The sequence below is a fragment of the Aspergillus aculeatus genome (assembly GCF_001890905.1).
Source record: "Aspergillus aculeatus ATCC 16872 unplaced genomic scaffold ASPACscaffold_11, whole genome shotgun sequence".
NCBI lineage: Eukaryota > Fungi > Ascomycota > Eurotiomycetes > Eurotiales > Aspergillaceae > Aspergillus > Aspergillus aculeatus.
This window is the reverse complement of record NW_017962986.1, coordinates 712,617-723,629: the sequence shown is the minus strand read 5'-3', so window position 1 is coordinate 723,629 and position 11,013 is coordinate 712,617. Positions and strand designations below refer to the sequence as shown.

At 52.8% G+C, this 11,013-nt stretch overlaps 3 protein-coding genes across 3 annotated transcripts; all 3 read right to left on the bottom strand.

Annotated features, from left to right (window-relative positions):
- Positions 1 to 952: 952 nt before the first annotated feature.
- ASPACDRAFT_31191 (A4/G1 family peptidase) lies at positions 953 to 1,826 on the bottom strand (the record flags this gene model as incomplete). The annotated part of the gene is made up of 2 exons (XM_020199791.1): positions 953 to 1,169; positions 1,240 to 1,826. 2 exons carry the CDS (start codon positions 1,824 to 1,826, stop codon positions 953 to 955), a joined length of 804 nt encoding a protein of 267 aa, XP_020054751.1.
- Positions 1,827 to 5,569: 3,743 nt separating this feature from the next.
- On the bottom strand, positions 5,570 to 7,204 carry ASPACDRAFT_53303 (MFS transporter; the record flags this gene model as incomplete). The annotated part of the gene is made up of 2 exons (XM_020202734.1): positions 5,570 to 6,772; positions 6,833 to 7,204. The coding sequence occupies 2 exons, from the start codon at positions 7,202 to 7,204 to the stop codon at positions 5,570 to 5,572; spliced, it is 1,575 nt and encodes a 524-aa protein (XP_020054750.1).
- Positions 7,205 to 8,090: 886 nt separating this feature from the next.
- Positions 8,091 to 10,533, bottom strand: ASPACDRAFT_79852 (uncharacterized protein). Its single transcript, XM_020205511.1, has 6 exons — positions 10,156 to 10,533; positions 9,888 to 10,093; positions 9,101 to 9,819; positions 8,958 to 9,040; positions 8,814 to 8,892; positions 8,091 to 8,748 (listed from the first exon to the last, which is right to left on the bottom strand). The coding sequence occupies exons 1-6, from the start codon at positions 10,425 to 10,427 to the stop codon at positions 8,389 to 8,391; spliced, it is 1,719 nt and encodes a 572-aa protein (XP_020054749.1). The 5' UTR covers positions 10,428 to 10,533; the 3' UTR covers positions 8,091 to 8,388.
- Between the last annotated feature and the right edge of the window lie 480 nt (positions 10,534 to 11,013).

Below are 11,013 nucleotides of genomic sequence, written 5' to 3'. Positions count from 1 at the left end.
CCCCGCGATTCATCGTGGAGGTGACAGCGCATTATCGCCTATGAGGGGTAACTTTCTGTGGCGCAATCCTTCCCGTAAGCATCGGCTCATTATGCGAACGAACCATGGGAGTTGTGTTGACATTTGCACGGACTGGTAACTGGAACCGGCGGGAGGATGCGATCGGAGGGTCCTCGGCTCGCCCCGCGACTCTGGTAAAGTGAAACCGGACGCGGCGTTGGCGTTAGCGATTGCGATATGCTTCATGCATCATGGCGGATAAAGGATGCCCAAGATCGTTCAGATTCCAAAGTGAAAGTGCCGCTTGTCATGGAATCATAATTTCCGGGTTCGAGATTCTCAATGAAACCAAAGATGGATGTTTTGGTTGATGCGGAGAAATGAGGGGAAGAGATGGGGGGGGGATTCACCACTGCTTAGGTACAGTACAAACGGAAAGTACTGCACAAAAGGCCGCGAGTGTTTGCGCAGTCGACTATCTACACCTCTCGTCCATATTCATATTCGCTCCAGCGCAGCTGCATATGGCACAGCAACGGTGCCATTTACGCGTCACAATTTCTTCGATGTCGAACTTGCAGTCATTCAGTAGCGCAGACGATCATGAAGCACACTAGGAATGTTCTCCAAGGGTCCTGTTCACCCGTACCTAGTCGAGTTACTAACCTCCAAGTTACGCACATTGCAACCTACTATCTCCAGCAGGCTAGACTTCAGATATTAAAGAACAATTCTCAACCACAGCAATCATATTGCAGCAACACTAAGCTCAATTTTCAGAGGCAAGCCCCTAACACAATCAACAAAGCACAATCTCAATCAGTGACAGCATTCGCTCATTCTCGTCTTCATTTCCAGTGATCTCATCCCGTTGAAGCCCAGGCGTCCGATATCCCAAAGGACCTCCAACCACCCGGACCGCTTTCTCGCATCAGGCCCGCAAGCGTCCCGTTTAAACATACTCGACGGTGACGGAGCTGCTGGTGGTCGAGACGGAGGTGAGGACCTTGTTGTTCTGCTCGATGTCGATGATGGTGGCGCCGGAGGGACCAACGCTGGAGCCGCTCTTGGTGGCGGAGGCGCTGGAGAAGGTGACAGTGCCGAAGTCGGCGAAGGGGACGAGGGAGTCGTCCTCCTCGAAGTCCTCGACGATCCACTCCGCGTTGTACCTGTGACATGGCATTAGTGATCACGACTTCTATATAGACGAGAAAAGAGAGATTAAATTAGGAAACATACTCGCAGAGATCGCCATCAACACCACCGCTGAAGGTGTGGGTGACGGTGGTGCCCTTGGTGACGTTCTCGACGGTGGCGGTACCGGCGGTCTTGCTGGTGGCGTCGACGGTGACCTTGACGACGTCGCCGGCGGAGAAGCTGATACCGCTGAAGTCGTAGGCGTAGTCGGGGTACCACTCGTACCAGGCGTCGTAGCTCACGGTGCTGCCTTCGATACAGAAGTCGAGACCAGTCTGCAGGATGGCGGTGTCGCAGGTGTCACCGTCGATACCAACCCAGGCGGAGGCACAGTACTGCTCGCGGCTGGAGGCACCGGAGGGGAGAGAGGGAGTGGGGACGGTGAACTCGGCGGTGACGGCAGTGTAGCCGGTGCCGATGAGCACGGCGCCGGCCCAGTTGGACGAGTACTCAGTGTTCTTGGAACCGGTCAGGTTGATGGCCTCGCTGGTGCCGGGCTTGAGAGGGGGGTTGCTTTTGCGGCCGGTGCCACGCTTGGCAGCGCGAGCAGCTGCGCGCTTCTCGGTGAGAGGAGCAGCAATGGCAGCGGTGGCCAACAGGCCAGCGGTCAAGAGAGCAGAGGTCTTCATTTTGTCCGAGTTGTTGGGATGATGAGCTTGAGAGAAGAGCGGGAGTCAGCGAGATTGAGCTTTGAAGATGGAGGATGCTTGCTGATGGCGAAAGAAAAGATGAGCTCGAGGGGATTGAAGCTATCTTTATATCTTTCTTTTGCCCCCTGGCCGCGTATCATCAGGTCTAGCCAAGACACTTGCAGACAGGACTCCGACGTATCTCGCTGCAAAGCAATTTGGAGGTGATAAGGCCATACAGGCCGAAAGGACGCGCACGTTCCTATCACAAGGCCAGCACTGAGATTGATGCAGATAGTGGCTGACGAGCCAAGACGCTTAAGCAACGGGTTAATGAGGGCTTAATCACTCCTCCCGCTTGGCCTATGCTTGGTGGTGGTGGTAAACATTGGCATCCTCGGCGAAAGCTTCAGTCGACTCAACCCTGTGGAATAGAGAGTCCGTTCCTCCCAGGGACCGAATGAGACGGCAATTCAAGCTCATAATGTGCGAACACGATCGTCCTACTACTGTGTAGAGCTCAGAGGGTAGATCTGACTAGGAGATCAAACGCTTCAGACGATCTCCATCTCCTGACTATCAGTTGAGTTACTCCGCTTTCCCCTTACCAGGCCGCCGATTAGCCTAAGTACGCTAGTCTGCAACAGGAAGTCCAATGCTCTGATCAGTCTTTACATCTGCAACCTCGGCCTCATGATAAGACAGGGTCTGCCCATTGCTCTCGGAGCTAATACCTGGTTGCTTGATGACTGACCCTGTTGGGGTAGGTTGGTGCGCTGATTGATGGGGAATATCCACAAATACTACGGCGTAGTATCCCGTGTCCTCCTAGCAAGGCCTATCGCCCCTCACATACATTCTATCTTTCCCAAAGACTGATAACCTTGACATTTAGGTTATGCACCCCTCGTTCTGCCCGCACCTGCAGAATCATCTCCAGCCGCCGGTGCTCAGGGCGGGCCTCCGATGGAGGGCGCATGAAGACAATTCTCCCATTGGACTGGCGGCCCGTGTCTGACATTGCCTCGGAAAAATCGCAGTCCTTGCACTCTCGAGATAGCCCTTCCCCTATTGCTGTGAAGAAATTCAGAATGGGAGCTACGCAGTGAACGGCACTATAGCCAGCAGGCCGAAGTCGGGGACTAACCCAGGGCAGGCCAAAACCCCGCGGCCGGACGACCGACGGGATCACCGCCATCCTTGCCGCCCGCCCCGCTCTTCCCCCTCCATCATCCACCTCTCCTCAGTCGGCCTCGCTGCTTGATTGTCCAAGAATGGCTGTCGCCAAGAAACGATCTTCGTCACATCGCAGTCCTTATCAGCGCTGACCTTCGACGTTCATATAACCTAATTGCACCTGAGATTGGAGTCCTACAGGCCGGGCTGGTTGGGGATAGTGGCAGGTACTCGCCTGCTTCAACGCAGGTTGTTGGGTAGAGCATACTATCTGGACGCCTGTTCTTTAGCGTGCGCATATCATTGTAAGCTCTTGACTGACCGTGGTGTGGTACGTTACAGAAAATATATACACTCTGATCTTACAATTGTTTTGGGCGGCAAACAATCAGATACCACTCATCAATCCTGCCAGCTAGTAAAGCATTGCGTAAGTGGGCGACAACTAAAATTGGCCTCGATACCACTTCGCTTAGTCTAATCCCTGTTCACCGATTTAGTCGCGTTGGAGCTAACACAGGTTCTGAGTTGTTCGTCGCTCGTTGCTCTGTAGACGCCGCTCAATCTAGCGCCCTGCCGATGACGTAGCTGGCGCATGGCTCGGGGATAGATGGTAGTTCCACGCCTTCAGGACCGAGTCGGTCTTCATCGAAACAACAACCCTCCGCTCCGAGCAGGGCCAACTCAACCACGGGTGGTATTGAATAGTTCAATGGCCGGTTGAGACACGGTGTCTACCCTCTTTAGCTGGCTCGATTTACATTTCGACGAAAATACTTCGAATACTTTAGAGAATTGTAGTTATTTTTACACTCGGATCTTTACACTTGGTTAAGGAACCCACAAAAAAACTCTCCTTTTATATAGACACAGTTGAGCATCCTAGGCTTTCTGTATCTTAACCGACCATCACTGAGTAAAGTTCTTAGCAAGGCTTAACTTAACTATCCTGGGAAAGTAAAAGGTATTCATTGGTCGCTAAAGGCAGAGGTTCGGCTAACCTGAACTCGCCTCGGAGATAGCCTTACACAACGGAGCTAGCTGTTAACTCATAAAATGGAGGAAATACCTGACCCATGACACCCACTATCATAGCCCTTCATTGCAAAACTTCCTTGGGAGCCAATTTCGTCTTGCTTCTAGGTTAGCGTAGACCAAGCAGCAAATTCATGCCCCAACAGGACTCTCCCGCAGCAAAGCCGCGTTAAAACAGCAGGTCAAAGTTAAACTTACCCCCCGGCCCTGGAAGTATGCGATGTATCATTACATACGTAAGTTGTTCTAGAATGTCTGCAAAATCCCGTACTCTTGGCAGATCTGGAATCTTCTGTTCTACATGCATTCTGTACGGTATGATGCAGGACCCGTATGATGCAATATCTTGCAGTAAGCAGTCATACCCGATATATAACCCAGTTTGAACATGTTGTCTGAGCGGTCTTGCATACCTGGATTGGAGATAAGGGCCCGTAGCGACTTTTCATGACCGTCTCCAGTTCACCTGTACCCCTTTCTCTATAGGTAAGATACAACGCTCTTCCGCGAATACTCATCCTAAGCTACTCCAGTATAATAATACCTGCAGATCTCGTGTTAACATATCAGCTCCACTGTTTACTACATTCTGTGAGGTCCCTATTGATTATAACAATGCCCCCGGTTCATTCTAATCTTCTGCATGGCCAGCTACACTACCACTCCGTCAACGTTTATAGTTTCCTCGAGAATTGTCAATTAAACGAGTATATTCCGAGAGTCCCCCCTAGAAAGAGTTTTCTCGTACTTGTATGCAAATATTCAAGCTATAGGTTCAAGATATTAGCCCTCGATCACTAAGTGAATTTTCAAGCAAGTTGTAAATTGGCTGGCCAAGCAGAAGGAACCTATGTGATGATCACGTGACACGTCGATGAGTTGACCATGATCCACCTCGACTGCTGCAGGCAGTCCAACTTTCGAGTAGTGACTTGCAGACTGTATTGAGACTTACCTTGATTTTAGTCATTCTATTGGTCGTGTAAGTTGCCAAACTCAGAAGGTACAGTCTCTACTAAGAGTGTACTGTAAGCACTTGGGGAGCATCGGGATATAAATATATCATATGGACCCATCAAAATCATCATCCCAGAATCAACTCCAACCACCGAACCATAGGACAACAAAAGTACCCAAAGTTTCATGAAGCCCAGGGATGGAAGATATGAATGATAACTTGAGTTCTCGTTATTTGGTTAGCTGGTTGAACCAGCTGAGATCTGAAGATGGGCAACTCGCTTTTGGTGAATTGCCTCAAATCACATGACCTAACACCTAGGAACGCCGACCAAAAGTAGAACACGCAAAGACTCATAGAATAACGAATGCTTTTGATTTCAGTCCCTAGGCCATCTTGAAATGGAATAAAGAACAGAGCGGGCGACGGAGAACCGATACACCCGAGTCGTACTGCTTGCTACCTGCAAGGCCCACCAGAATTGAAGGAGAGACGTGTCTATTTAACCTCTATAACTCTACACAACACCCGAAACACCAGACGAGAACCCTCCCCCGAGACCACTTCCCCGAGCTTACTTCCCCTTTTTCCCCTCCAGATCCACGGGAAACTTCTCCCGAATCGTCTTGCCATACCGATTAAACAGAATGGGCACCGGCACAAACGCCAACGCAATGAACCCGAGCAGCGAATTGCCCCACCCCAGCCCGAGGGCATCGAACATGGCCGGGCCCGCGAGGGGCAGGAGGGCGCCGACGAGCGACCGCGTGGCCGTGAGGGCCGCGTTGGCCGACGCCGCGTACGCCGGGTAGCAGTCGATGACGTAGGTCTGGATGGGCATGTAGATGCCCATCATGCCGATCCCGAAGGGGGCCATGCCGATGATCGGCACGATCCAGTGCACTTTGTACTTGGCGGACCAGCCGTACCAGAAGAAGCTGATGGGCAGGATACAGCTGAAGAAGATCATGGTCACCAGCCGCATCTCGGGCTCGAACTTGCCCTCGTTGCGCGCGGTCAGCTTGGCGACGATGCGGTCGCTCGAGAAGGCGATCAGGGCTAGTCCCGTCATGAAGCCGATGCCGATCCCCAAGTAGGCGAGTCCCGAAATGCCCGTCGACCAGCCGTAGTCCTCCTGGAAGACGGAGGAGATGGTCGTGAAGAAGAGGTAGAGCAGGCCGTAGACGAAGGCCATGTAGACGGATAGTAGTAGGACGATGGGGGACTTGAAGAGGAGGAGGAAGGGGCGGCTGAGGCCGAGCTTCAGGGCCTCGCTGAGACGGGGCCCGCCTTGGTTGGTGGTGGTTTTGTCGTACGCGCTGCGCAGGTCGCTCCGGTTGAGTTGCTTGGCGAGCTTCTCGGTCTTCCATCGGATCAGGACAGGGGCGTAGGTCTCCCGGTTGAGAACTTCGATACCTGCGGAGATGCACCCGCCGGCGATCAGCAGGATCCAGAACACCCAGCGCCAGCCGATGGTTTCGCCGACGAAGCCGCCGGCGATGGGCCCGGCAACGGGGCCGATCAAGGGGCCGAGGGCCCAGATGGAGGTGGCCATGCCACGTTGTTCAGTGGGGAAGAGGTCGGCGATAACGCCGGCGCCGAGCGTGAGACTGCCGACACCGCCCATACCGGCAAGAAGGCGGAAGACAATCAGAGCGGAGATGTTGGGTGCGAGGGCGCAGCCGATCTGCCATACCACGAAGAACCAGTTGGCGCAGCTGAGCACGATACGACGACCGTAGATCTCACTGAGAGGGGCGAGGAAAAGGGGTCCAATCTAGCGCAAGGTATTATAATTAGATTAGCTATGAAGGATAAGTCACCGGGTAAAACGTACCGTATATCCCAGCAAAAAGATAGTAACACTAAATGACAGAAGGTATTCGTTGGACACCCCAAAGTCTTTGCCCACGTAGCCCACCGCCGGAGAGAACATACTCGATGCGAGGGGTGAAATAAAGGTGATGGAGCTGATCAGGGCGAGCAAGCCCCATTTGCGCCCACTGGCGAAATTCTGTGGATTGTGAGGATCATCCTGCCCATCCCATCCCACAATGCCTTGACTGAGGTCGGTTTCGGGAAATAGTGGACGTGTTGGTGTAGCGGTAGCCGGAGCAGTTGTATCTTCTGTTAGGGTGGGTTGGTCGTTGGATGTGCCCGAGTATGCAGATTTCTCTGAGAAGCGCCGTTGGCTTTCCACGTCCTCCATTGTCCGCCTAGTGAGTTTCCGCCAATTGGCGAATTAGTCTTGCTAAATATTAGAGTCTAGAAAGAGGACGATCGCTGTTGGCGATGAAGAAAAGGTTAACGAGCGGATAAAGTGAGGTGATGTAGACGAGACTACAACGGTATTAAAATATATACTAGAAAGAGAAATGTTGGTGAGAACAGAAACAAAGACTGCAAAATGCAAGGTAAGGGCGATGCTTGTAGATTATAAATGGGGCTGTTGACGATGGGATGGGGGCTAAAGGTTGCTGGCAGCATAAAAGTATGCATAAACCAGGATGCTCTCGGCGGTTTCGGCTGCATATTGACCTTATGCATAGGCACAAGTTATTGTGCTGAAGGTCACAGCGGACACTCTTGAAGGGTGATTGGTTTGACTGGGCGAAGGATTGCAAAATCGAAGCAAGCCAGCAGTAGAGCGGGGATAGTCGTTAAGCGTCAAGTCTCTTGAGCCGATGAATTCTGGTTTGAGGGCAGTCCCGGGGAGGAAGCGCTGAATCAGTGCTAGGATTGTGGCCCATGGTCTGGGCAGCTTCAATTTGGAACTTATAATTGAACCCGGTTCACACTGAGTCAGTGGCCCACTTTCGGCACTTGATTTGACCAATCCAATTTGTCGCGCTGCTCTTGTGTTGTGGCCTGGCCACCGAACGTTTCTCGTGTTGCTGAAGTTGATCTCTTCCCAGCATGGAAGCAAGATGCATTAGCTGGAAAATGTCCAACCAACCCTGCAAAGTGTTTGTTTATGCTTGCTGAAAATGATGACAGAAATCGGCACGATATCCGATCGCACGTGGATGGAGCCGGCTGGTGCGACAGCCCCCTTGCTTAGAACCTACACATGTGCTAATTTACATGGTTCTCAAGATGAGTCTTTCGATGATTGCACGATGGTTCAAAATAGACATTTCTTCACGTAAATCTCTTACCATCGACTCGTATTTTTACAACAACCGGCTTGTGTTGGAGGCATCGAGTGTTGACTCAGCGGGCAGCCTTGGGCATCCCCGCTCTCACCACGCGGCGACCCCTGTCAACAGGCGTCACAAGACAACCACCCCACTTTACTTGGCACAGAGAGCCTTCCGGACATCCTTCAACCATGCAACCTGGGACTTTGTTCTGCTTACCTATACAGTATGCTGCCGCATTCATGGCTACCCCTCACGGCACTACTTCCGTCCTCAAATCGGCCGGCCAAACCGGTGAATCCACTCCGTTACCCCGCGTCCCCACATTATACCCAAGCTCCACGGCCACCCCCTCGAACTGTGCAACGGGCTTCACTACCCTGAAACTCGCGTCAATCGCACCTGAGTGACGAGTCTCAAGGAACTCCGGGCGGAACAGTGTCTGTGCGTCGTGCTGGTGCAGCAGCTTCATCATCTCCGGCAGTAGGTAAGGCATGGCGTGGTAGTGGCGGAAGACGGGCGAGCCGTGGCGCGTCCACAGCTCGGACCAGACCTCCTGGTCGTAGGTGCCGCACGAGCGGACCAGCCATTGCGAGTAGTAGTTGAGAGAGACCTGTACATGATACAACTGATTAGCTGGAGCTCTTCCAGTGGGAAAGTGCGGGGAAAGTGCCCTACATTAATACCATAGCTGCCTCCGTGGTCTGCTCTTCTCACCAGTGCTTCAAGGATGGCGGCCACTCCCGCAACGCCAGTACTGGATGGCATCCACAGCTGTCAGCTGAATACAGCTAGAACTTAAGGCCGACCGAGCGAACTCACCAATAATCCGAGTTCGGGAAGACTGGAGTTACAGGTTCATCCAAGCCCATCGCCTGCCCAAAGCTCATCGATACACCACAACACTATTGCAAGATTGCAAGTTAGCCGAGTGAGAGAAAGAAGTATTGGGTAGGTGTACCCACCGCATCACTGATTTGCTGCCACCCACTCCGGTGGCTCCAAGGCCCATGCCACCCATAACAGTTCTCGCGCACATGTAGGATCCCATACGATCGATCTTTCACGAGATCGAAAACTTCCCGCCGACTGAACCCCAGACGGTCCATCACGCCGGGCCGATACCCGTCCACGACCACGTCCGCCTCGCGGATCAACTGCCGCAGTCGCTCCCGGTCAGCCTCCTCCTTCAGGTGGAGTGAGCAGTTCCATTTCCCCCAGTTGAGGTCGGGGTGCAGCACCGACATATCGGTGATGTGAGGCGAGGTGACCCGCATGACGCTCGCGCCAAGCTCGGCCAACCCCCGGGTAATGGAGGGGGCGGCAATCACTCGAGTCAGATCTACAACCTTGAGGCCGGCGAGCGGTCGCTTGGGTGATGAGGGCAGGCCGGGCTGCTCAGGCCACCAGGACGGGGGCTGGGCGGCGTGCACATCCTTCTCGATCTCATATAATCCCACGTGGCTGTTTTGGCGACCGTGCTCCGAGGCGAAATACTCGTCCGAGGTCCATGCGATCGTGCCGGCCTGGCGGGATTGTTCGTTCATTAGGTGGTCCAGCGTGGTGGAGTCGTGCTGGGAGACTGCTCCTTGGATGCGCTCGACGGCTGACAGGTAGGTATCTTTTGCGGGTCCCTCGAGGGGAAGGCCCAGCGCTGTCAAGGTTGGCTCGGGGTTCATGCTGCCTGCATGCTGTGTCAATTCGATGACTCTCCCTGTTTATTGCAAAGGACTTTAAAAGGACGCCACCTACCATGCACATGGTAGAATCGACCATCCTGGGTCTTGTAGATATTGGTCGCGAGACGCCGATGATCGCCATCGGTCGCGCGATGTTTGTCCTGCTCGGGAAACAGCTGAGCAATGCTGGAGCCGAAGAGGTTGATCGGGTTTGGCTTGCCATCGGAATCAACTATCTGTGCAATTAACGGACTCATAAAATACAGCGACGCATGGTCTCTTCGATAACACAAATCGTCAGCTAGATGCAGAGCCTGCGTTTCAGCTAGGTGTGAACTCACGTGTTGATGGTGACTCCGACCGGGTCAACCTGGTACTTTCGTGTCATCAAGTAATTGACCATGGTCGCTTCCAATGCCTTCAGCGCGGAGATACTCTCTGCAAATCTCCAATTGATGGGGATGCTAGGCTGTGCGGAGCCCTCGAACTGCACATATTCAGCTAGCTTCGGCAGCTCCGGGGGAAGATGGCTGAAAAGTGGATTTTTCAGGATGCCAGTCTCGAAGACTTGCTTCGATTCTTGGGGGACCGAGTATGTGAATGCTGATGGCATTTTGCTTATTGGGGTTTTCTGTTAAAGCAAGTATATCGGTCGGCAACTGGAAATTCGAAAACAACACACCGGGGAGATCGACGCGGTTTATGAAGGGGAACCTTACGCTTATCATGCTTGACCTCCACATGAGCCCATTCTACGACAAAACAGCATCACCCTTGTCTCGACCCCACTTTTTCACATCAACCTGCTTGGTTGCACAGCATACGATGGTTGCGTGGTGGGTGCAGCGGCCTAGCGGTCAGTCTCCGGTCGGCGGACACGCAACCCCTCAGGACTGATCGGCAGTGTGACCCACTGCGGTTATGATGGGGTTGCGTGGATAGTTTTGTGCTTATGCAGACTTAGCTAGACATTATTTGCGAACAAGGCATAGTATCACTCGTCCAAGGAGGTCATAATAAGGTTGGTGGCAACCGTCTATATTGCAGGTCGAGATCTTGACCCCAGCTCTATCCACACTACTTTAAAACTGCGCAGAAACGGGCAAAGGCCTGGTTAAAGTATACGCAAGGTAAAATTTCGGAGACTATTGAACGTGATAAATCTCTTAGATAATATTTTTCTTCACAGCAAGACAGTT

Bases quoted from the DNA above. Each gene is read 5' to 3' on its own strand.
- ASPACDRAFT_79852 (XM_020205511.1), bottom strand. From the start codon at position 10,427: ATGCCATCAGCATTCACATACTCGGTCCCCCAAGAATCGAAGCAAGTC. The intron at 10,094-10,155 runs GTGAGTTCACAC...GTGTTATCGAAG, and splicing joins GTCGGAGTCACCATCAACAC to AGACCATGCGTCGCTGTATT. The intron at 9,041-9,100 runs GTGGGTACACCT...ATCTTGCAATAG, and splicing joins GGCAGCAAATCAGTGATGCG to TGTTGTGGTGTATCGATGAG.